The sequence below is a fragment of the Trachemys scripta genome, chromosome 18, assembly GCF_013100865.1.
Source record: "Trachemys scripta elegans isolate TJP31775 chromosome 18, CAS_Tse_1.0, whole genome shotgun sequence".
NCBI classification, from domain to species: Eukaryota; Metazoa; Chordata; order Testudines; family Emydidae; genus Trachemys; species Trachemys scripta.
Genome location: NC_048315.1, coordinates 18801851 through 18827538, shown reverse-complemented (window position 1 = coordinate 18827538; position 25688 = coordinate 18801851). Strand labels below are relative to the sequence as shown.

At 51.4% G+C, this 25688-nt stretch overlaps 1 protein-coding gene across 1 annotated transcript in view; it reads right to left on the bottom strand.

Moving 5' to 3' along the window:
* SH2B2 (SH2B adaptor protein 2) overlaps positions 1 to 24739 on the bottom strand; it is a 45022-nt gene extending 20283 nt beyond the window's left edge. The window contains exons 1-3 of the mRNA XM_034752688.1: positions 24425 to 24739; positions 20103 to 20990; positions 5454 to 5555 (exon numbers count right to left, since the gene is read on the bottom strand). Of these exons, the coding sequence (XP_034608579.1) occupies positions 5454 to 5555; positions 20103 to 20990; positions 24425 to 24469 (1035 nt within the window). The 5' untranslated portion in view covers positions 24470 to 24739. The remainder of the gene's footprint in view (positions 1 to 5453; positions 5556 to 20102; positions 20991 to 24424) is intronic.
* Positions 24740 to 25688: the final 949 nt, after the last annotated feature.

The window sequence follows — 25688 nt, the reverse complement described above, 5'->3', positions numbered from 1 at the left end:
ATACAGCCGACACAATTCCTCCATACATCAAACGCACGTGGGCAGCTGAGAGCGGAAGCCTGCTGCTTTGACTCAAAAACTACAGACCTCCTCCACCTGAGGAGAGCTCCAATAGCCAGCAGAGGTAATAGGTCCCTTATCCTTGCTGGGCGTCCAGCCCCTACATCAGCCACTTCCACACTTCTTCAGGGGGGCTGGAACAATTTGTAGAGTGGGGGTGCTGAGAGCCATTGAACCAAACTGTAAACCCTGCACATAATGGAAACCCCTTCAAGTGAGGGGGTGCGGCAGCACCCCCGGCACCCATAGTTCTGGGATCTATGCACCTCTTCCCAAAAGACATCTTTGCAGTGCATCATCTGGGTCCCGCTGAATTCACCACACGCTTTCCCCACACTCGCTAATTCTTTAGGCAGAAGAGGTTTGTGGGAAGATAGCAGTGTGTAAAGGGGGAGAAGGTTCTGGCTCTGGGACTTTCTAGGCAGTTATGTAGTGGTCAGTGCCACGCCAATTCCTGAAAAGTCAGCAGACCTTTTAAACACTTCCCTTCCCTGAGGAGACAGAGAGCAGGATCTCAACAAGCAGTTATGGGCTTTGAAACTAACAGACCAAATAAACCCCTAGGGGAAACTGGGACTGAAGCAAAGGGGAGAGCCATTATTGTTAGGGAATTATTGGGAAAATGTAGGAGAGGAAAGAAGGCACATTAATCCAGCTACTATCCCACCTCACCCTCACCTGCCTTGCTCACTCTGGAAAGAGAAAGTGTGAGGAACACCCCCTCTCTCCTCCCGTAGCAGAACACCAAATACGAAGTTTTGTGCCTCACAAAGTCCCTTTGTCCTCATTGAAAAGGAGTGCGGGTGAAGTTTGCATAAGTTCGACTAGTCGAGGAACCGCCATCCAAGGGAAAGAACCATTTCCATGGCAACCTCTGTGTGCCACGGGGCATCTAGTCAATTCAAAGCGCTTTCCTAAAGGCCTGGTAGGCAGCGGGAAGTGAAGTGCCAGGCTTTTAATCAAACTATCGTAAAGACAAAGCGAGATCCTACTACAGGCAGTTTTCCCCTTGACGTTTATGATTGTGAGAGCTTTAAACAGGCTCATCCACACAGGCAAACTGGCCTCTGAACTCTTCCTTTGAAAATATACTTTAGGCAAACAATGCAGAAGAGAAGTGATTTAAGCAGCAATGGGATGGGGACGGGGTGTTCTTGGCTTTCGTAATGGAAGTGATGAGCACATCAGGTGTCTAATAAACTCAGATGCAAGCACAAGGGCTAGTGGAAGTCAGAGGAGGCCGGCACTGGACCATAAGTGAATGTTCCTTTCTCCAGCAAGGCTGTTCAAATATCACATTAGCCCAGTATGATTTGCTGCAAGGAAGGCAAGATCTAGAGTAAAATTCTGCATGCAAACAGTATTTTCATCAGTATTCTACATTAAGTGTATATAATGGAAATCACTTCAAGCCGGCACCCCTAGTTCGGCACCTGTGCACCTCTTCCCAAAAGACATCTTTGCACATGTGCATCATCTGGGTCCAGCTGAATTCCCCACATGCTTTCCCCACACTTGCTAAGAGGCTTGTGGGAAGACAGCAGAATGTAAAGTGGGAGAAGGTTCTGGCTCTTGGACTTTCCAGGGAGTCATTTAGTGGTCAGCGGCATGCCAATATATTCATCAGTATTCTACATTAAGTGCAAAACTCAACTCAGTCTTCAAACTATGGAGCTGCAACTGGCACTTCCCTAATAAATGAAATGCCACAGCCAAGAGGTCACCAAGCTGGTCCTGATTCCAGACAAGGAGCCAGGATTGGGGCCCGCTTTGCTCATGTGCTTGGACTCTCTCCTAATACCCCAGTTTCTCATTTCTGTAGCTCTGATGGAAATGAATTTAAGACAGCAGCCAGGAAATACGGGTTAGGGTGGACGTTGATTCAGAGATGAGCACCCCCTACTGCGTCACCCTCAGTGCTTGTGGCAGCACAGTGCCTCCTGGCATCCCACTGGGAGCTTAGGTTGGGTTCTGGCTCAGTCAGTGCCAACAGTAATAAGACATTGCATTGCTCTAGCTTCTCATGCCCCTGATCCCCAATTGCTTTGCCAGGAGAGGGAGCATCAGTGTCCTCCTTTTAAACGACAAAGGCACAAGGAAAGGAAACAACTCGTCTCAGGTTCTACCATACACCCAGGGCAGAGAAGGGAGCAGAACACTGTCTCCAGCCTCAACCCACGACAAGACCAAAGCTGCACCAGCTTGTGGGTTTGAACTGGGACCAAAAACAAAGGGACCAAGATATCCTGAGAGCGCCTGATCTTGTAACCGTCCTCTCCCAATTCTGGGGACATGTGTCGTTTGGAGAGTTCAGACAGGCAGCTGGATCTCTGGATGCTCACAAACACGTAGTGCTTGCCCAGCCCTGGAACGGATGCTGGTGCACTGAAAACCTAAGGCGATTTTCACTCACGTATGCATGCTAACCTCCTGGCTGTAGCCGTAAGCGTTTCTGATCAGGCTCAATGGGGAGCGATAGTCCATTAACACAAACATCCCATAGAGAGCAGCTGATGTGAAGTGGCAGCCGCATTAGTCAGAGCGAAGCACTCTCTTTTGAAAAAAAAATATGTAATTTTAACTCAGCATTCAGTGCGTGCTTTCGCGCGGCAGCTCAGGACGAGCGAGTTCATGCACTGAACCAGATTCTAGGAGCTCTGGGGTTTGGGGGCAGGAGAGGGAGGGGGGAACCTGGATGGCGGGGAATGAAACTCAGCAGCAAAAAGGCAGAGCTCAGCTCCAACTGCGGGAGCCGCCTCCTAGCTCAGCAGACATTTTCCACCCCTTCTGCTTAGACCCAGTGGGATGAAATCCCCATTTGTAGGGGGAGTTTGTTAGCAGCAGCTGCCACCAGCACGCTCTACAGGATAGCAAGCTAATTAATTGTATTTTATGGGAAACGCTTCTCTGGAGTCTCTAGAGCAAGCGAGCGAGCGACAGACTTTTACTATCTGCTCTCCCGTCTGCTATGTGCGATTCCTCATCCCTAGGGGCTGTACAGCTTCCAATGCCAGGGAGGCTCCCACAGATCAAACAGCATCTGCCAGCCCCTTATTGATAAAACCATCACTACACTCTAGTGGCCTAGAACAGCCGCATTTACATACCAGGGCGCAGCTCCCTAACAGAGGAAGCATGACTGTCTCTGAGTGTGGACGAATCCACCCTTTGCCAGCCAAACAGGGCTGTCTACCTAACAAATCCTTTTTTAAAAAGGGGAGAGCCTCTTCTGTAATCTCTCTATATGGAGAGGTGCCCAGAAGGCAACCAAAGACCAAATGCAGCCCCTAAGAGGGAGAGAACAAAGCAGATAGTCTTTGTGTTCTATTTGTCTAGAGGCCCCATTGTTCCAGGCACCATCCAAACACATGGGGAGAGACAGTTCCCCTGAAGAGATTACAGACAAGGCAGACAAAAGGTGGAAGGGGAAACAAATCAGAGGAGAATTAACTTGCCCAAGGTCACAGTGCCAGAGCCAGGAGTAAAATTCAGGGCTGCCAAGTCTCCATCTGCAGAGTTTTACTGCTGATTAAGACAGGGAGCAAGGAATTGCTGTTCGCCTATAGGAAGCTAAAAGAATGGAAAACCCTACATGATCACCCAAGTGCACCTATCAGCTAGCACGGGGAGAGAAGTATAGGAGCCGATACAAGGGGAGCACTTAGTTAATTGTTGGGGAATTGTAAGGTGTAGTCCAACACAGAAAAGTAATTGTGCAAAAATGGCACCAAGACAGATCGGTTGCATATTTAGTCTCCAATCTTCAGGCTTCACTGTAAAATATTAATTTTCTTAGCTCTGCAAAATCCTCACAGCTCAGAGTAAGCAGGATTCTATTCCGATTCATAGAATATCAGGGTTGGAAGGGACCTCAGGAGGTATCTAGTCCAACCCCCTGCTCAAAGCAGGACCAATCCCCAGACTGATTTTTACCCCCGTTCCCAAAATGGCCCCCTCAAAGATTGAACTCACACCCCTGGGTTTAGCAGACCAATGCTCAAACCACTGAGCTATCCCTCCCCCATGCATTAGCAACAGAATTGTTACCCAGATTCCAGCCACAGAATCTTGGTTGCTAGAAACAGCTATTGTTGCCGTGCCTGGGAGGCTGGGAACTTTCAGATAAGGCAGAAAGAGCCCAGCTGAACTGGTAGATCCCAGGGGGAGGAGATGTGCATCGGGAAAACGCATCAGTTTCCTTGTAAACTGAGCAGATTTGCTCTAGAAGCCAGAGAGAGGATCATGCATACATGCCATTGTTATAGTCATTTTAGGACAGCTCTACAGAGTCTGGCAGCGCACCAGACCTCCCCCGGCCAAACAGATGGAATTTGGCCCTGATTCGGAGCCTGGGCCCTCGGGACAGAGATTCAGCACCATCATCACCTTGTCTCTCTGGAGTACCCTCCATTGAAAAACACCCGTGAACCAAGCCTCATGACCTCACTGCACTCGCTAAGTAATGCCACCAGTTAGCTCCCACGAAGTGCTGGAGAAAGCTACCAAGCCCTGGGTTGGCACAGCGGAGGCAGGATTTGCCTCAGGGACAGACATCACTAGTGACTGCTTGGGGCCACTGTGTTTAAGGATATGTCTACACTGCACACTAAGCCTGGATTCTGACTCAGGTGTGAGCCCAAGGCCTGCTTCTGTCTACACACAAATCAGTCTGACTCAGGTCAGCAAGCACTCAGCGCCCAGGTCCTCTGATCCTGGTAGTGGGGAGGGGTAGGGAGGGCAGGGAGGGGGTCAGAGCTAGAGTCCTGCTGTGACTCTGGTCCAAGCCCTGCCATTTTGCAGTGTGGACACAGCTCAAGCCGCAGACCCAAGTCAGAAGGTCTGCATGGTGTAGCATGGAAGCGTTAGCATGGCTGGATGACCCAGGTCCGGCCAATGTAAACCGAGGTTTACAATGAAGCGTGAACACGCAGGTGTGGACCCAAGCCCCACAGGCAAGGGGTTAGTGTGCTGTGTAGACATACCTTAAGAGTCTCCATAGTCCAGCACTGTTATCAGTTCATCTGCCCCTTCCACACTCCATAAAGATGGCCATGGAGGAGGAACGGCAAGACAAACGCAACAGGGCAGTTGAATGTTAATATTATACGTGTACGCTACGTTCAGGGGTAGATTAAAGCACTAGAGGATCTTCAGGCAAACAGCTGGCAGTGACGTGGTGCACAGCTGATTGGTGCCAGCCTTCGGCAGGGAAGAGGATACACGCCGTGGACGCCAAGTGCCCTTCCTCCCTCAGTCACCTCACCATGTGACGGGAGGGGCACAGGCAACAGATCTGTGCAGTCACTGGCTGCTGAGGAGTGGGGAAGAGAAGCCCAGAGCTTTGGTGGGTTCAGTACAGTCTCAAGGCATCCAGGGTAGCCAAGCAACCTTACCTTCAGCACAAAGGTGTTGTCTTTGTCCGGCATCTCCAAAGGCATGGTCGTCCGGACCTCAATGATGGCGGAGAGCGGGATGCTGACCTTAGGTTTGGAAGCCTGGAAGAAATAAAAGGAATGAACAGGGCCTGTATAATAGAAGTTCTCCCAATGGACGATACAGCCCAGCTCACAGCAAGGCAAGCTCCCGCCCCAGTCTGTGCAGTTATTAAAAAAAAAATTGATTTCCCTCATGCGCCTGATAACTCCAAGATCTTTTAATTAAGCCAAGAGACGCCCCGGTGGAAGATAGGAGAGTTAGCGTATTTCATTGCCAACCCGCTTGCTTATTTCAGCGCCTGCTGACATTCCAGTTCTGCTGACTACATTAATGTCTCTCTGTTTTTTTAATCTCTCTCTCTCTTTATTAAGATGTGCTGGGAAGAAATAATGCTATCTGATCAAGGAAATATTTAGCATGCACAAAAGGCAGGGGAGTCAGAGCCAGGAAAGGGCAGCTGGACGGGGGATGTGACAGTTTATCTAGAAGAGAGAGAGGCATTTCAATAGGTAAGTGAAGACACATCTGCTTTGGGAATTTTGACAAAAAATTTCCCACTGGTTGCCACCGGCTCAGATGCATCAGTAAGAGTTTTAGTGGGGATGCAGCTCTGGTAGCTTCCAGTTTTTCAACACAATGTGCCAGAGCCTCGTCTGCACTAGGGTTGAGATCCTCCACAGCTGTAAACTGACCTAGCTCCACTGCAGTCAACTGAGTTCCCATGATTCACCCCAACAAGAGGCTCCAGCCCCCGGGGTACCCCCTGGAAGAGCTGAACTGACAGCAGCACCAGTGGGAATCTGCTGCTAAAATTCTTTAATGTAGACACAGCCACATCTTTCCTCACACCCATCCCGGCAGCAGACTCTAGAGATGGGTTTACAAACCTCAGCAAGGCCCGTTTGTCCAAGTGGGGGAGAGAGTGATTAGCAATTGAAACTGTACATGAGTACATGAGTGGATACTCCGGATGTGCTGGGGTCTATACAAACACAAAAGGTAGCACAGTCCCAGCCTCAAATCTCTAATCTCTCCGTGCCTCTGTGTCCTTACCTGTAGAGTGGGGATAAAAATTTGCACCGGCTCTACAGCAGGAGTGCTTTGCATGTAGCTGTACTGGAATACTATGCTGGCAAAGCACTCCTGGTGTGGCCAAACTTACATGGTCAAAGCTGCACTTTCGCTGGTCTTGCTTATTCCAGCCCCCTACACTGCATTTCTCCTCTGTCTCCTGTGGTACAGTACTACGGCCCAGTGTACTGCTGGGCAGCTCACGTGTTCCACCCCAGAAGTAGCTGTGTTTCAGTGGACAGAGAAGAGTTTCCTATGTCTGTAACGATCTCCGTGATGAAGGCTCTTTACTAAGCGTTGGAAGACACTTTCAAAGTGAATCTTCTCCTCCTATCCTCCCCCTTCTGTCTTGCCCAATAGGCAAGAACAAGCAATTTCAGAGGCATAAATGCTGCTCTCTCTGGGCAATGGGATGGTCTCTATGCACCACTGAAGCCCTGGTAACAGACACACAACCCGATGCATGCTAAGCACTTTGCACACTTAAGGGCAAGATAAATAATAAGCTGCTGTGTATCTCAGCTCCAGATTTGTGGCATCTCCTTTTTAATCGGGAGAGGGAGCAGACAATACGGTCAGGACTCCTGCGTTCTGTTCCCAGCTCTCCCAGTGATACGCTGTCTGGCCTTGAACAAGGGACTAGACTGTGCCTCCGTTACCTCCATCTCCTAAATATTTACCTTCCCCTCACAGGTGTATAATGGTTGGTTGTTGCCCTCCACCCTAGAGGTGGCTGAATTTCCACAGTGCTGCGTGCTGAAGACAATTCAGTCCTGCTTCCATTGAAGTCGATTTCAAAGCTCCCAGTCCTCCAGTGATACTGAAGTGGGCCTCAGGTCTGACTGTGCAAACACTTGCTACTGAGTGTAGTACTTACTCCCATGAAACCAATGGATGCACGCCACTAGTAAACATTATAACTGGTAGCAAGTGTTTGCAGGATTGGGCCCTAAATGTATACAACGCTTCGGAATGAAAGGTGCTATACAAATGCAACATGATTATTAGTAAAAGCTTGTCAAGTAGCACATCTGAGCAACAATCCTCAGATTTCTAGTAAACTGGCCCCCTAGAATTATCACAGTTAGGGATTTGGAAGTGAGAGTTTCTCTTAACTAGACAGACAGACTGGCTAATCCTCCCTGAAGCCGTGCACTTGAATTCAAAGCAAGCATCTAGAGAAGGAATAGGAAGGCAACGTAATCATCAGCAAACCGGTGAGTTATCCCACGTGCCTCCAGACCCTTCAATAATAGAAACAGGGTCATGAAGTGCATAATGCCACAGACTATTAATAAAGGGTTCTGTTCTCATTTTGTAAATCAGTGTTGCTGTGAAACAGGAACCAAGAGCTGCCTTTCCCTTCCCCTAAGATTTCATTTGCCTGGGCCTGGGAGTTTCTGACCACGTTACTCTCACTGCAAGACTCAAAATGAATGAAGGGCCCTGATCTTTAGAAGTGCGGAGCGTCCACAGAGCCAAGGACCACTGCAGCAGCTCAGTGGCTCCTCTAATGCTTGGTCTGAAGCAATGAATTTGCAGAAGCTGCTGGGCTGTTTGTTTTTTTTATTATTATTTATTTTTAACCAGAGGTGGATCAGAAAAGAGGAAGCAGCTGTTTAAAGGGAAGAAAATATGACACCAGCTCTGAGGGGTAGAAGGAAAACTTGCTCTGACTCTTCTCAGGGACGGCAACCAAAAGAGCCAACAGAGGGAGTCTTCACCGAGTTCCCAGCTCTGCAAAACACTGGCACATGTGACTAGTCCCACAGAAGTCAATGGGACTCCCCAGGTAAGGAAAGTTACTCCCTGCTTAAGCGCTTGCAGGCTCAGGCCCTGCGCTTGGGCGGTGGTTTTAGGGCTTGCTCAGAGACTCATCACAGGAATAAATGGGGGCAGGCAAGGGAGGTTTTTGTACTTTGAATCACCATCAAAACTGCTAGTATAACACCAAAGGGTAAGATGGGCTGCTGCCAGGTACTTCAAGCACCACATTTAATTTCCCTTCATGTTTTCAATCACTGTTGCTTTGGGAAAATATATACACACCTAACTTTGTTAGAAAGTACAACATCTACTAGAAAGGGGGTTTTCTTTTTCTTTCTTTTTTAAATGAAAACCCAATTCGCCCCTATTTTTGTAGGACCCACACAAAAACAAAGTAATGTGTTCTTATGCACGCTCAGGAGCAAAAATGTAAGTTCTCTTCCCACAAATGTACAAGAAAGCGAGGTTAATGCATCAGTGCCTCTCAAAGGGTGGAGTTGTGAGTGGAAGTACAGGAACATTTGCCAAATGAAGAAGATAGCTATCATTAGGGAAAGAAATTTAAGCGAAAGATTTCAGGAGGTTGTAACGATAACAATAAAAGACAAGACTGTTTTCATAAAAAGCACTTAAAAGAGTGTCCTTTTAACACTGATTCTTTTAAAAGGGAGATAAAAACAAACCTGAAAAAATACCTATTACCAGCTATTATATTGCTTAACAGAAGTTACGGCTCCAGTTAAACCTATGGCCGTATCAATCTGCGCATAGACTCACATGCACTGCTCCCAGATGACCCAGTGCCAGCTGCCCTAACGGCTAGTGCGGAAAGAGACTCTGGGGCAGGGGGAAGGGAGCTGGGAAGCGGGCGGGGAGGAAGGTAATGCAGTTAAAATTAATTAAATAAATAAGCAAACCAACTCGGTCTCCAGTTCCCTAGGGGACATTAGAAAGTTTAGAAGGTCAGTGAATGGAAACCAGATATTTCACTTGTTTGATGACACCCAGAATTCAGACACTATAAATGGTTTCACCCTAATGGATTTTTCACGTGTTCTGATCTGGTATGTACATGGGTGTTTTTCCTTCATCTCAATTTCAGGTTAATACACTGTGAGAAACAGTTTATATCTGACTCAAATATCTTCCGAAAGGGTATATATTTCTCTCTCTCATCACACACACACAATTTTTATTGAATGCAAACATTCCTCTGCCAAGTTGTAAGCCCAAGTACAACAAGAGTAAGGACCTGATTTGAAGTCCATTTCAGATCAATGGGAGATTTCCATGGACTCGGATAGGCTTTGGATTAGGGACTTGGTATAGGAGGCCCAAACTGTGAAATGACTAGTGAACGTGATTAGTTCAGTTCCACTGGGGAAGATGAATGAAATACAAAAACCACCACCATAAATGGCACAAAAGTAAATTATCTATGTTTAATAACCTCAGATTTAATTAGTAATAACTACCTCATCTGCAAAAGGTATCTACTTGGAAGCATTAGTTAATGTTTCTACAGTGCTTTGAAGAGAAAAAGTGCAACGTGCACGCCAAGTAACATTAATGTGTCTCCACAGGTAAGAACAGTGTATAATTTTTTTTTTAATCTCAGCAGGAAGGATGGTCCAGCAGCCGTGGCACTAGCCTGAGACTTGAGCAACCCAAGGTCAATTCCCTGCTCTTCCATGGTCTCCTTGTCTGACCTTGGGCAGGTCACTTAGCCTCTCCCATGCCTCAGTTTCCCATCTGTACAATGGAGGATAATTGCACTTCCCTGCCTTACAGGGGTGCTGTGAGGGTACACACATTAAAGACAGTGAGGTACCCAGCTACTGTAATGATGGGGACCATATGGGTCCATTCCATAATGGGGATCATTCAATCTCTCCGTGTCCCCAACTCTAAAGTTGGGATAATAATTCTCTGCCACGTTTGGGAGATGCTCAGATACTTGATGGTAAAGAGGGACATGCAGGTAGGTAGATATTAAATTGCATAATGAATCTACAGCAATTGGCTCTTTTTTCTTAAGGTTTCTTTAGGACCCTATGGAAGGAAAAGAGTACAGGGAAAAAATAGATAAATAAATGTTCAGGAAGGTAAGTAACTGAGAAGATTTGGGAAGGTGTGTTACGAAAGGGGAAACAGGAACAATATTTACTATATGGGCTAGAAATCTCCTGGCAGAGGACACTGAAGTCTTTCGTCTCTCTCATTGAAATGTTATTGGAGGAGAGAGGGGGGTGTGTGTGTGTGTGTGTCTGTGTAGCAGCAAGCCTAAATGCCGGAGAGAGATTCAGGCTGAAAGATGATAATCACCTTACATTTCTTTAGCTCCATTCATCCCACAGGATGCGACAGCACTTTACAGACTTACTCACTGCTCCACAAACTATACACAAGAACCATTTCATCCACCTCTGAATGCAGCCAGTGCTGGGATGAAACACGGCAGCTGTTTAACAGTGCACAGGAACACTTTTGGAAAAGAATTGAATAACGCTTTTCCAGTTGAAAACTCCCCTGCAGTTTAGGTCAGCGGAATAGAAAGCTGGATTTGCCTAGGACATTGGAGGCAGCATAATTATTGCGGCAAAGTGCCCTGGGACCTTTAGTAATCAAAAGTATTTAGTACCTTGGCTCTGCTTCTCACCTGAAAGCGAGCACCTCCAGCAGCAGTCTCTTAAAGCTGTACCGGGGTATTGATTCAGGGGTGAGGGAGGAAATAGTGCCACCTACTGACATATCACTACCTGCCTGACCTGCGGCACCCTTACAAGTCTCCAGTGGCCAAGGCAGCTACTGGCCATGTGCTGAAACACTCTCTCTCGTCAGGATGATGTCACTGACACTTGGCCAAGGAAGCTGGGCTCAATTAGGCAAAACTAGGGAAGGTTTGGACTAGTTCCATTCAATCTAAGCCACCACATTTCTCAGATAAAGAGGTCTGAGTATACCGCAAAGGATCACAGTGGAGAAGCTACAGAAAAGGCTGAAGCAGCTACTCAGTTCTACACCCCTCTTTTCATCCCTTACAATGGTCTCAATGCTATTTCCTATGCACGAGCAGAGGTTCAATTCTGATTAAATTAAAAAAGGGTCAGGAATTGAGGTTCACAATTTAGCCCATCTCTAGGGGGAATGTACCATCCTGAGGGCAGGAAAGGGGGCATGGCTGGAGTTCTTTATCCCCTGTTACAGTTACCTAGCGGTACAGAGAATCTGAACCTGTCAAAAACATGGGTGTGGGGTTCACAAGTTGCCTTCCTATCCTGGAGGTGGGCAGGGCTAGTCCAGGCTCTGTACTGTGCACGTCTGAAGCGTGAGTGACAATGCTAATGGGCCGAGAGAACTCAGGACTGGTCAGGCTCATCCCAAGCTGTTTTTACATCCCTGACATCCAGTTGGTGAACGGTCAGTGCAGCACCTGACAGTCTCGTTAGCCTCGCAGCTAACGGGCAGGGAGATATGGAGACTCAGCCTAGGCTCCAAACGTTTCCCCGGCAGAAATGAAAGGTTAGAGGCAGTTCCTGTACGTTGCAGGTTAACAGCTACTAGAGAGAAGTTCACTGGTGTATTGGGAGAGCTCCTGGCTTCAGTCTCCTGCCAGGTAAACACCAGGATCCGAGTTCACCCAAACGCCCGGCTGACTCATCACAGACTGCCCACATGGCTGACAGAAGAGAAGAAATAGCAAGAGGATAGAAAGCTAGAGAGAGTCATCCACGCTTTGTTCCTAACCTATAAGAGTGCAAGTTACAGGGCCCTCTTGGTGCCTGATCCACAGAGGATCCGAGGCTGTTACACCCCAACTTGTAGCAGTGGCTCTTTAGCTCAAGCGATAACAGCTCCTGCTTTTAGCTCTGACCATCCCTGACTCAATCGCTAGTGTCAGCCAAGATGGCAGCAATCACAACAGCACAAGATGATGTGCCCGGGCTCATCACCACCAGAAAAAAAAATACTGCATCGTATTACGTGCAGGATAGCACCCTGGCCAACCAGGAATAACTCCGCTTGCTCTTCCCCGTGTAGACAGGAACCAATCCATGTTACGAAGTCATGTTACACCCCTGTAACGAGATTACCAGTTTGATCCCCATCTACATGAGGGAAAACAAAAGCCAAGCTCTGAGCGTGTCTGATTGGGGTACAAATCGTGTGTATTACATGAATCCCAAGACAGGGTCGCTAGGCGGGTGCAGATGGATGCCTTCAGTGCTTCTTGCTATTTGAAATCAGACCTTGTCCCTAAAATCCAGACAAAGTAGCACTCAAACATGAACCATTTGAGTCCCTGAGGGACTGGACGGCTTGGGGAGGGGAACTGGTAAGGAAGTTGGTGACAGAGCAGGGAATTGGGGCCAGGTCACCCAACTCCCAGGCTAGAACCCTAACTACTAGGCCATCTTTCCTTAGTGATGGATTTGGGAAGCGTCACTATCATAAAAGGCTCGTTGACAGCCTCAGTAGCTGTGCCTGCCTCAATTGGCCCCTTTGCTTTCAGTCTTAACTGAGAGGCCAGTGACTGAATGGACTGACATTAGGAAAAACTTCCTAACTGTCAGAGTGGTGAAGCACTGGAATAAATTGCCTAGGGAGGTTGTGGAGTCTCCATCATTGGAGATTTTTAAGAGCAGGTTAGACAAACACCTGTCAGGTCCCCTGGAGTGCAGGGGACTGGACTAGATGACCTCTCAAGGTCCCTTCCAGTTCTATGATTAGGGATACTAAATTCCTCTTTCACCCCTAGGAGGTGGATCTTCCAGTTCTGAGGTGAGGCACACTGGTGGTGGTAAAAAACTCCAATCCCTATTCAAATCCAGCTCAAAGACCTATAAGATAGATAACGAACTAGGAGCACTGGGCATCAGGAAGTCTGAGCAGACAGTAACTGTAGTGAGTCGGTGTGGCTCCCCTCCTGTCCAGAAGAGGGAGCCCACGTGCCGGCACCAGAGTGGGTGGGACCACCACAGCCTGTCCCCGCCCCCCGGAAGTCAAGGGGCGGGACAGGAAGTATAAAGGCCGGCCGCCAGAGCTCAGTTGGTGCCCAGCCACCGCAGGGAGCAGACGTGCGGCCGGGAGCTCCTGGCCAGGAGACCGTCGAAGACCGGGGCTTGGACCCTGGCTGGCCTGAGCTACCCCGGGCCCGCTACGAGGAGGAGCCGCCGGAGCCCGTTCACGCCCGCCACTGGGAGAATCCCTGGGAACCGGACCCCACTAACCCTGAGGGTGAGACTGGACCCGAACCCCTTCGCCCCTGCTGCTATCCAGAGGAGCCGCCTGAGGACCATTGGCCGGACTTCCCAGCAGAGCTACCGGACTTGCCGCCGAGCCCGGGCAGAGAGGAGCCCATGGAGATGGACTGGCCCGATCCCGGCGTAACGAACGAGGTAGGCTTTGAGGGGGATCACGGAAGTAGCCCGGGGATAGCCGACCCCGGTCCGGCTGCAACTGAGTGTGAGCCTATGTCAGTGTGTTGCGGGCTGGATACCCCACTGACCAGCAGCGGCAGCAACCGCTGTTAGGGCCCCGGGCTGGAACGCAGTGGAGTGGGTGGGCCTGCGTTCCCCCCTGCCACCCTCCGCACGGGTGGCAGGCTTCCCCCTCACCCGACGCTCGGCTACAGAAGCCTAGGCGTACCTTATCTGAACTATTTGTTCGCTCAGCCCCTGCAACAAGGGCTTGAGCCTAACTGTGTTTGCCCCGCCCTGCTCCAGGGCCTGGGCCTTGAACTATTTGCTCGCTCAGCCCCTGCAACCAAGGCCCTGAGCTAACTGTGTTTGCCCCGCCCTGACCCAGGGCCTGGGCTCTGAACTATTTGCTCGCTCAGCCCCTGCCAGAAGGGCCTGAGCCTAACCGTGTTTGCCCCGCCCTGATCCAGGGCCTGGGCTCTGAACTATTTGCTCGCTCAGCCCCTGCAACAAGGGCCTGAGCCTAACTGTGTTTGCCCCGCCCTGATCCAGGGCCTGGGCTCTGAACTATCTGCTCGCTCAGCCCCTGCAACAAGGGCCTGAGCCTAACTGTGTTTGCCCCGCCCTGATCCAGGGCCTGGGCTCTGAACTATTTGCTCGCTCAGCCCCTGCAACAAGGGCCTGAGCCTAACTGTGTTTGCCCCGCCCTGATCCAGGGCCTGGGCTCTGAACTATTTGCTCGCTCAGCCCCTGCAACAAGGGCCTGAGCCTAACTGTGTTTGCCCCGCCCTGATCCAGGGCCTGGGCTCTGAACTATTTGCTCGCTCAGCCCCTGCAACAAGGGCCTGAGCCTAACTGTGTTTGCCCCGCCCTGATCCAGGGCCTGGGCTCTGAACTATTTGCTCGCTCAGCCCCTGCAACAAGGGCCTGAGCCTAACTGTGTTTGCCCCGCCCTGATCCAGGGCCTGGGCTCTGAACTATTTGCTCGCTCAGCCCCTGCAACAAGGGCCTGAGCCTAACTGTGTTTGCCCCGCCCTGATCCAGGGCCTGGGCTCTGAACTATTTGCTCGCTCAGCCCCTGCAACAAGGGCCTGAGCCTAACTGTGTTTGCCCCGCCCTGATCCAGGGCCTGGGCTCTGAACTATTTGCTCGCTCAGCCCCTGCAACAAGGGCCTGAGCCTAACTGTGTTTGCCCCGCCCTGATCCAGGGCCTGGGCTCTGAACTATTTGCTCGCTCAGCCCCTGCAACAAGGGCCTGAGCCTAACTGTGTTTGCCCCGCCCTGATCCAGGGCCTGGGCTCTGAACTATTTGCTCGCTCAGCCCCTGCAACAAGGGCCTGAGCCTAACTGTGTTTGCCCCGCCCTGATCCAGGGCCTGGGCTCTGAACTATTTGCTCGCTCAGCCCCTGCAACAAGGGCCTGAGCCTAACTGTGTTTGCCCCGCCCTGATCCAGGGCCTGGGCTCTGAACTATTTGCTCGCTCAGCCCCTGCAACAAGGGCCTGAGCCTAACTGTGTTTGCCCCGCCCTGATCCAGGGCCTGGGCTCTGAACTATTTGCTCGCTCAGCCCCTGCAACAAGGGCCTGAGCCTAACTGTGTTTGCCCCGCCCTGATCCAGGGCCTGGGCTCTGAACTATTTGCTCGCTCAGCCCCTGCAACAAGGGCCTGAGCCTAACTGTGTTTGCCCCGCCCTGATCCAGGGCCTGGGCTCTGAACTATTTGCTCGCTCAGCCCCTGCAACAAGGGCCTGAGCCTAACTGTGTTTGCCCCGCCCTGATCCAGGGCCTGGGCTCTGAACTATTTGCTCGCTCAGCCCCTGCAACAAGGGCCTGAGCCTAACTGTGTTTGCCCCGCCCTGATCCAGGGCCTGGGCTCTGAACTATTTGCTCGCTCAGCCCCTGCAACAAGGGCCTGAGCCTAACTGTGTTTGCCCCGCCCTGATCCAGGGCCTGGGCTCTGAACTATTTGCTCGCTCAGCCCCTGCAACAAGGGCCTGAGCCTAACTGTGTTTGCCCCGCCCTGATCCAGGGCCTGGGCTCTGAACTATTTGCTCGCTCAGCCCCTGCAACAAGGGCCTGAGCCTAACTGTGTTTGCCCCGCCCTGATCCAGGGCCTGGGCTCTGAACTATTTGCTCGCTCAGCCCCTGCAACAAGGGCCTGAGCCTAACTGTGTTTGCCCCGCCCTGATCCAGGGCCTGGGCTCTGAACTATTTGCTCGCTCAGCCCCTGCAACAAGGGCCTGAGCCTAACTGTGTTTGCCCCGCCCTGATCCAGGGCCTGGGCTCTGAACTATTTGCTCGCTCAGCCCCTGCAACAAGGGCCTGAGCCTAACTGTGTTTGCCCCGCCCTGATCCAGGGCCTGGGCTCTGAACTATTTGCTCGCTCAGCCCCTGCAACAAGGGCCTGAGCCTAACTGTGTTTGCCCCGCCCTGATCCAGGGCCTGGGCTCTGAACTATTTGCTCGCTCAGCCCCTGCAACAAGGGCCTGAGCCTAACTGTGTTTGCCCCGCCCTGATCCAGGGCCTGGGCTCTGAACTATTTGCTCGCTCAGCCCCTGCAACAAGGGCCTGAGCCTAACTGTGTTTGCCCCGCCCTGATCCAGGGCCTGGGCTCTGAACTATTTGCTCGCTCAGCCCCTGCAACAAGGGCCTGAGCCTAACTGTGTTTGCCCCGCCCTGATCCAGGGCCTGGGCTCTGAACTATTTGCTCGCTCAGCCCCTGCAACAAGGGCCTGAGCCTAACTGTGTTTGCCCCGCCCTGATCCAGGGCCTGGGCTCTGAACTATTTGCTCGCTCAGCCCCTGCAACAAGGGCCTGAGCCTAACTGTGTTTGCCCCGCCCTGATCCAGGGCCTGGGCTCTGAACTATTTGCTCGCTCAGCCCCTGCAACAAGGGCCTGAGCCTAACTGTGTTTGCCCCGCCCTGATCCAGGGCCTGGGCTCTGAACTATTTGCTCGCTCAGCCCCTGCAACAAGGGCCTGAGCCTAACTGTGTTTGCCCCGCCCTGATCCAGGGCCTGGGCTCTGAACTATTTGCTCGCTCAGCCCCTGCAACAAGGGCCTGAGCCTAACTGTGTTTGCCCCGCCCTGATCCAGGGCCTGGGCTCTGAACTATTTGCTCGCTCAGCCCCTGCAACAAGGGCCTGAGCCTAACTGTGTTTGCCCCGCCCTGATCCAGGGCCTGGGCTCTGAACTATTTGCTCGCTCAGCCCCTGCAACAAGGGCCTGAGCCTAACTGTGTTTGCCCCGCCCTGATCCAGGGCCTGGGCTCTGAACTATTTGCTCGCTCAGCCCCTGCAACAAGGGCCTGAGCCTAACTGTGTTTGCCCCGCCCTGATCCAGGGCCTGGGCTCTGAACTATTTGCTCGCTCAGCCCCTGCAACAAGGGCCTGAGCCTAACTGTGTTTGCCCCGCCCTGATCCAGGGCCTGGGCTCTGAACTATTTGCTCGCTCAGCCCCTGCAACAAGGGCCTGAGCCTAACTGTGTTTGCCCCGCCCTGATCCAGGGCCTGGGCTCTGAACTATTTGCTCGCTCAGCCCCTGCAACAAGGGCCTGAGCCTAACTGTGTTTGCCCCGCCCTGATCCAGGGCCTGGGCTCTGAACTATTTGCTCGCTCAGCCCCTGCAACAAGGGCCTGAGCCTAACTGTGTTTGCCCCGCCCTGATCCAGGGCCTGGGCTCTGAACTATTTGCTCGCTCAGCCCCTGCAACAAGGGCCTGAGCCTAACTGTGTTTGCCCCGCCCTGATCCAGGGCCTGGGCTCTGAACTATTTGCTCGCTCAGCCCCTGCAACAAGGGCCTGAGCCTAACTGTGTTTGCCCCGCCCTGATCCAGGGCCTGGGCTCTGAACTATTTGCTCGCTCAGCCCCTGCAACAAGGGCCTGAGCCTAACTGTGTTTGCCCCGCCCTGATCCAGGGCCTGGGCTCTGAACTATTTGCTCGCTCAGCCCCTGCAACAAGGGCCTGAGCCTAACTGTGTTTGCCCCGCCCTGATCCAGGGCCTGGGCTCTGAACTATTTGCTCGCTCAGCCCCTGCAACAAGGGCCTGAGCCTAACTGTGTTTGCCCCGCCCTGATCCAGGGCCTGGGCTCTGAACTATTTGCTCGCTCAGCCCCTGCAACAAGGGCCTGAGCCTAACTGTGTTTGCCCCGCCCTGATCCAGGGCCTGGGCTCTGAACTATTTGCTCGCTCAGCCCCTGCAACAAGGGCCTGAGCCTAACTGTGTTTGCCCCGCCCTGATCCAGGGCCTGGGCTCTGAACTATTTGCTCGCTCAGCCCCTGCAACAAGGGCCTGAGCCTAACTGTGTTTGCCCCGCCCTGATCCAGGGCCTGGGCTCTGAACTATTTGCTCGCTCAGCCCCTGCAACAAGGGCCTGAGCCTAACTGTGTTTGCCCCGCCCTGATCCAGGGCCTGGGCTCTGAACTATTTGCTCGCTCAGCCCCTGCAACAAGGGCCTGAGCCTAACTGTGTTTGCCCCGCCCTGATCCAGGGCCTGGGCTCTGAACTATTTGCTCGCTCAGCCCCTGCAACAAGGGCCTGAGCCTAACTGTGTTTGCCCCGCCCTGATCCAGGGCCTGGGCTCTGAACTATTTGCTCGCTCAGCCCCTGCAACAAGGGCCTGAGCCTAACTGTGTTTGCCCCGCCCTGATCCAGGGCCTGGGCTCTGAACTATTTGCTCGCTCAGCCCCTGCAACAAGGGCCTGAGCCTAACTGTGTTTGCCCCGCCCTGATCCAGGGCCTGGGCTCTGAACTATTTGCTCGCTCAGCCCCTGCAACAAGGGCCTGAGCCTAACTGTGTTTGCCCCGCCCTGATCCAGGGCCTGGGCTCTGAACTATTTGCTCGCTCAGCCCCTGCAACAAGGGCCTGAGCCTAACTGTGTTTGCCCCGCCCTGATCCAGGGCCTGGGCTCTGAACTATTTGCTCGCTCAGCCCCTGCAACAAGGGCCTGAGCCTAACTGTGTTTGCCCCGCCCTGATCCAGGGCCTGGGCTCTGAACTATTTGCTCGCTCAGCCCCTGCAACAAGGGCCTGAGCCTAACTGTGTTTGCCCCGCCCTGATCCAGGGCCTGGGCTCTGAACTATTTGCTCGCTCAGCCCCTGCAACAAGGGCCTGAGCCTAACTGTGTTTGCCCCGCCCTGATCCAGGGCCTGGGCTCTGAACTATTTGCTCGCTCAGCCCCTGCAACAAGGGCCTGAGCCTAACTGTGTTTGCCCCGCCCTGATCCAGGGCCTGGGCTCTGAACTATTTGCTCGCTCAGCCCCTGCAACAAGGGCCTGAGCCTAACTGTGTTTGCCCCGCCCTGATCCAGGGCCTGGGCTCTGAACTATTTGCTCGCTCAGCCCCTGCAACAAGGGCCTGAGCCTAACTGTGTTTGCCCCGCCCTGATCCAGGGCCTGGGCTCTGAACTATTTGCTCGCTCAGCCCCTGCAACAAGGGCCTGAGCCTAACTGTGTTTGCCCCGCCCTGATCCAGGGCCTGGGCTCTGAACTATTTGCTCGCTCAGCCCCTGCAACAAGGGCCTGAGCCTAACTGTGTTTGCCCCGCCCTGATCCAGGGCCTGGGCTCTGAACTATTTGCTCGCTCAGCCCCTGCAACAAGGGCCTGAGCCTAACTGTGTTTGCCCCGCCCTGATCCAGGGCCTGGGCTCCGAACTATTTGCTCGCTCAGCCCCTGCAACAAGGGCCTGAGCCTAACTGTGTTTGCCCCGCCCTGATCCAGGGCCTGGGCTTTGAACTATTTGCTCGCTCAGCCCCTACAACCAAGGGCCTGAGCTAACTGTGTTTGCCCCGCCCTGATCCAGGGCCTGGGCTCTGATCTATTTGCTCGCTCAGCCCCCGCAGTCAAGGGCCTGAGCTTTAACTGTGGTCGCTCCGACTCTGCACTAAAGAGCCGGAGTTCCGGGACTAACTGACTGCTTGTTCCCACAGTAGTGAGTCGGTGTGGCTCCCCTCCTGTCCGGAAGGGTCGAGCCCCGGCTAGGACCTACTACAGTAACATTGTTTGTCAGAAACTTGGTGGAGAGCTTGGCACAGACAAAATAAGCAAAAACACTGAATTATGCTTCATCCCATAGAGTGGATTAAGACCAGGAGGTGGAGGATTAAAATAGACCATCTGAAACAATAGAGGAGCAACACCTATCACCGGGCAGCAGCACACCAGCCCATCAGAGAGCTGTAAAACTGCCTCGGCTGTCTGGAGCTCTGATGAAGCGCAGCTCGAAGACGTGTCAGCTGGGATCTATGGCCTCTCGGGGCGAGGAACGTCACATCTATAAACTCTGCAGCCTGCGGCCAAGCAAGTCAATATAGATAGGAAGCTCAACCATGAAGAACCTACAAGACCTACCTTTGGAGGCACATAAAACTCCAGCAGGAACCTCTCTCCCTCCATCTTCACAGCCTTCCTGAGCATCAGCCGACATTTCTGCCACTGAGAGCTACCCACGCAGTTCGTGTCGTCCGCCACCATGTAGCGGAGGGTGCCCTCCCTCTGAATATCCACCAGTTCCACCTTGGAAGACTGGACTTTTGACAGCCGTAGCTTGTGAGTCCATCTCTCCCTCATGTCATTGTGTTCCTTGTTCACAGAGGGACAGTGCTCTCTCTCTGACCTCCGGCCACCCTGCGTGGCCTCCACGCCTGGCTCCGGAGAGGACTTCCTGTGCCACATCTCCTTCATGCCATCCACCACGCACAGGCTCATATTCCTCAAGGAGAAGCCTTTCTTGAATTTCGGCTTGGAAGTAGCATGGACAGAGACGTCCTCTGAACTCCGAGAGTGGCCGTAGGAAGAAACTTTATGGGCCTGAGCCTGCTGGGACTGGCTCAGATATCGGCTGGAGTTCACGGGGTTGTCCATGCTGTCCAGGGATTCTGTGGAGGTCTCCTCTTTCCTCTGGAGGATGTCTCGTCCGTAAGGCATGTGGCAGTTCTGTAGCCCCACAAAGGGCACTATGTTGTACTTGGTTGGGGAGTCGGACACAAACACCCTACTGACCTCCAAGCTGAAGATGTCCAAGAAATTGGCAGCAAAGTGATGGGAGAAGGAGGTTTCAGCCCCCGGGGTATCGTAATGGGGGTTCTCCTTCAGGAACTGGCAGAACTTCTGAGCAAAGTCCACCGCGGCAGCCTGGGCGTGGAGCTCACAGAACTCCCTCCAGTCGGGAAGCTGGGAGGAAGACTCTTGGCAAAGGGCATCACCATTCATGACTGTCCCATTCCACCTACCAGCAAACTGCAAAGGCAAATCAAAGAGAAGGTTAATGACAGTTCAGATAAGGAATTCCAAATACAAACAAACACACACCACTGCAGAACTACCCATGGCCAAGGGAATCCACAAGAAAAACCAAGGACAATTGATGGTATGTAACATTTTAAACAGCTGCTGTCACAACATTCCACCAGGTCTAGAAAGCATGCAAAACTATGGTTAGTGCAACCTTATTTCTGCCTCTATGATCACGTCACTTCAGATGCTAGCCCTAACATGTTCCATGTCTTAAGACCACTGAGTAATGGCTATGATTTCCAAGGATCCCACAGGGCTTTACAGGGTGGTGGGGCAGTGGGAATCAGGTTCTAGAACATCGGTATCTTAGTTAGCACATCCCGTTTCACATCTGGTGCTCACATCAGCATTTTCACAGCTAAAGTACCAATATGAACACCCAAAATGAGGAACTGGATGCCTTAAATTAGAGGCCTACAATTGAAAACCAGGCCTTGTATATATCATCTGCACCATGATGATCTCACTCACTCACTGAAATGCATCCACCTCTGGAGCAGAACATATCCACCATTTAACAGCAAACTACAACACTTCCCTTCAGGGCAGAAAGAGAAGAGTACCCTGTCCAATTGAAGCTACAAGAGACTTTTTTGGTAAGCAAAATGTAAATACCAAATACAGATTTGGCTAGGACCCAATGATCAACAGTCTAGTCCTTTAAAAGAAGAGTGCTACCATTTCACAATGACAGATGGTTCTCTCAGCATCATGACTGGGACAGAGACAAGTACGGACTCAGAAGGAAGAGCATCGTCTACGGAATCACCAACACCACTTCCTGTGGTGCAAAGTTTTTCCTTAGACGTCTCTTATCAGCACACTATCCAAGTGTATCGTTCGGAAGCAGACAGCGTCCCAGACAGATGCAGCAGGGCTAGGCAGACACCACCAACCATATGGGGGGGGGGGGAAAAAATCACAAAATTACTGCTGGGAGTTCAGAGGGATAAGTCAAAGTTAGGGTATACGTACAGAGCCAGCTATGCACAACCTGCCTCCGGAGCCACACAGTGAACGAGGAAACAGGAAATTCCATCCACTCAGAGTTCTAGTCTATTCTAAGTTTTTACACTGTCGCACGAGTGCCTTCCAGTAGTGCTTTCAGTAACACGGCCACGCACCTGTCCCACGTTTGTTCTCTCATCCTCTGCCCAGAGGGAGAAGTGCATGGAGATGAGCACCTTGTTTTGGTCAAGTCCTCCTGAAATGCTGTTCCTTTCTTGCGTCAGGAGCAGGGATTATTTCGGGAGACGGCATCTTTTACAGATGGAGTCAGTGCACGACGACAGGAGCAGGGAGGGTCTCATCCAAGCAACAAGGGAACCCCCCCCCCCCCCCCCCGATCGGTTAATACAGGCACAGCTGCAAAGGCATAAAAAGCCAGCCTTTGCTTCTGTGCTGGAATAAGTTAAAGGAGTCTGCTGCCATAACCAGCCTCTGCTATTGCTGATTCTGGAGGTGGAGTGTGTGACGTTGCACTTTCTATGCTTTTATGAAAATATGCTAATGTAACTGGAATATGCTTCATGCAAAAGGTCTCTTTGTAAGGTATCATTACAAAGCTTCTAATCTACTGAGTGTGATCATCCGATTTGTATAAATGTACCACTCTTGTATCTGAAACTAGAAATATGAAATATAACTCTGAGGGCCTATTGTAATGATGCAAAGTGTGGGCTATTAATAGTGGTTGGAATCTTGATGACTCCCATTAACCAGGACAATTGACTGCAGGTGGCTCTGTTTTACCTGTGAGTCTTCCTGTATACACGTGTGCTGGCAAGTGGGCAATGAAGTCTGACAGTGACATGTGATCATGTCACCTGAACTGGGATCCATCTTTGACCTGGTGCTTTTCCATTGAGAAGGGGGGGCACCCAGAGGGACAAAGGATTCCCACCTTATGCAAAAAATATATAAGTGGATGGAACAGAGAAAAGGGAGAGCTATCATGAGGAATCCCCTAGCTACCACCTGAGCTGGAACAAGGGCAGTACCAGGGGAAAGGATTGTGCCCAGTCTAGGAAGGCGTCCAGTCTGTGAAAGACTTATTGAAACATCTTTCAGCGTGAGATTTTATCTGTACTCAGTTGAATTACTGTATTAGGCTTAGATTTGCATGTTTTGTTTTATTCTGCTTGGTAATTCACTTTGGTCTGTCTGTTACTACTTGGAACCACTTAAATCCTACTTTCTGTATTTAATAAAATCACTTTTTACTTATTAATTAACTCACATGTGTTAATACCAGGGGAGGGGCAAACAACTGTGCATCTCTCTCTATCAGTGTTATAGAGGGCGAACAATTTATGAGTTTACCCTGTACAAGCTCTATACAGGGTAAAACAGATTTATTTGGGTTTAGACCCCATTGGGAGATGGGTACCTGAGTGTTAAAGACAAGAACACTTCTGTAAGCTGCTTTCAGTTAAGTCTGCAGCTTTGGGGCAAGTAATTCAGACCCTGGGTCTGCGTTGGAGCAGATGGACGTGTCTGGCTCAGCAAGACAGGGTGCTGGGGTCCCGAGCTGGCAGGGAAAGCAGGGGCAGAAGTAGTCTTGGCACATCACTTGGCAGTTCCTAAGGGGGTTTCTGTGATCCAACCCATCAAGAGTGATACCAATCCACACCCATGGCCTGCCACCTGGGGGAGTCACTCATCTTCTCAGGAGCACATCTGGACCCGATATGCCCCGCTAAGTATTAAATCTTAGCTGGAAATGACCATGCTCATCTGCTCCTGAAGTTACACAGCACACCGAGAGGGGCTGCTGTAGTGGTCTCAGGTCCCTCACACACTCACCCTCTCATCTTGGATTGGATGTCAAGGTGCCAATACCGTGACCAAGGTTAGAGCAATTAACATGAGGAATTGCTCCTAGGGCCAGCAAATTTATCCAGCTAACAGGCCATCGTAACTGCCTTTTGCAGCCATCCATCATGTATCTAACTACACAGATCCCTCCTGTTGCGAGATATGACCTGACTTGCATAACCAATCAACACCGCACAAATGTACAACCCCACAGTTTTTATCAGTAGTACAGTAGATTCATAGACTTGAAGGTCAGAAGGGACTGTCGTGATCATCTAGTCTGATCTCCTGCCCATCCCAGGCCACAGAACTTCACCCACTCCTGAAATAGACCCCTAACCTCTGGCTGAGTTACTGCAGTCCTCAAATCATGGGTTAAAGACTAGAGGCCCTACTTGAGATCACCAGCCCCAGCATGCCGGACGCTGTACATACCCAATCCCCAAAGAGCTCACACACTAAATAGACAAGACAGATAAATGACGGGAAGGGAAACATAAGTCACACTTCATTGCTGGGTTCATTAGGTCAGGAGCTCTCTAACTTTTGGCAGACCGTACCTTAAAAGGAAGAGCGTGCGTCTCCAGATCGGCCTCCCCTCCCATTCAGGATCGTGCTGTCCCGCCTCCTCTCCCATTCACAATTCCTTACAGCTCTGATGTAGCTACTTGCAAAGGCTGCCATTGAAGAGTAGCTTCAGGAAAGGATGTGATATTTTTAGCTGCTGTTCAGTGCAGTTCAGCAGCTGAAGCAAGGAGGAGCCAGCCAGCCCTGTGTGGTCAGCAGGTTCGATGCAAACTGCCAGCAACTGTTTGGTTGAATTCTGCTCTACAGGCCACTGCTGGTCAAGAACCTCAGGGGCAGGTCATTGTCTGTCTGCTGGTGGGACTAGAGGGGATTGGTCCTTACAGCATACGCTCCAGGGCTTGTGCAGCTCAGGCAGGTTTCTAGCTCTGCCCTGGGGAAAGCATTCCGCAAGCTAATAAGCTGAATTGCCCGGTGAGGAGAAAAAAAAAACCAAAACGTAAATACATCTGCTTTGTCCTCAACGCCACCCTGTTACTCACACTTTCTGTTAAGGGCACATGTATAGCATATAAAGGGTTAATAAATGATTCATAGGGGTTCTATCATGTTACGGGCATGAGTAGTTCATCCTATAGGTGGTTATACGCACAGCAGTAGAAGGTATTATAGATGGCTGTAAGCCGGGGTTATAAGGACACTGCCGGACGCTGTAACAGTTTCTTAGCCATTTATTGGAACATCTATGGATGATTCTTAACCTTTTAAACACTCTGGACACAAACCCCCAGAGTGGAAAGCGTGATCACTTTTATTTATCATTGCTTGGACCTTCCTCGGCATCTGTCCCCAGAGAGGCTGGGTGGAAAACAGTGAGCTTGAAAGTAAAACCACTTTCCCCAGGGGAAGTGCAGGGTCCTTTCGAAATCCCCCGTGGGATCAAGTTTGGAGCAGAGACAGAGGCTCACGAGCGTCAGCCCCTGAATGTGCTTCTGCTTGGCCCAGAGACAACCTTCCAAGCCAACACAGGAAGAGGCAAGGCAGAAAGCCCAGCGACGTGGTCTAGATGAGGTGAGCAGAGAAAAGCAACGGGGTTTGGGCTGGGCTTCCAGGTTTATCCACTGATGAGTACAGCTGCTAATGCCAGAGTTGGACTAGCTCTTGCCGAAGATTAACACACAGGCCCAGGCGTCTGGAGTGCAGGGCTCTCTTTCCCCACCCTGACACAGACTCATGATGCGATCTTGAGCAAGTCACTTACCCTTTCTGTGTCTTGGTTTCCTTATCTATCTAAAATGA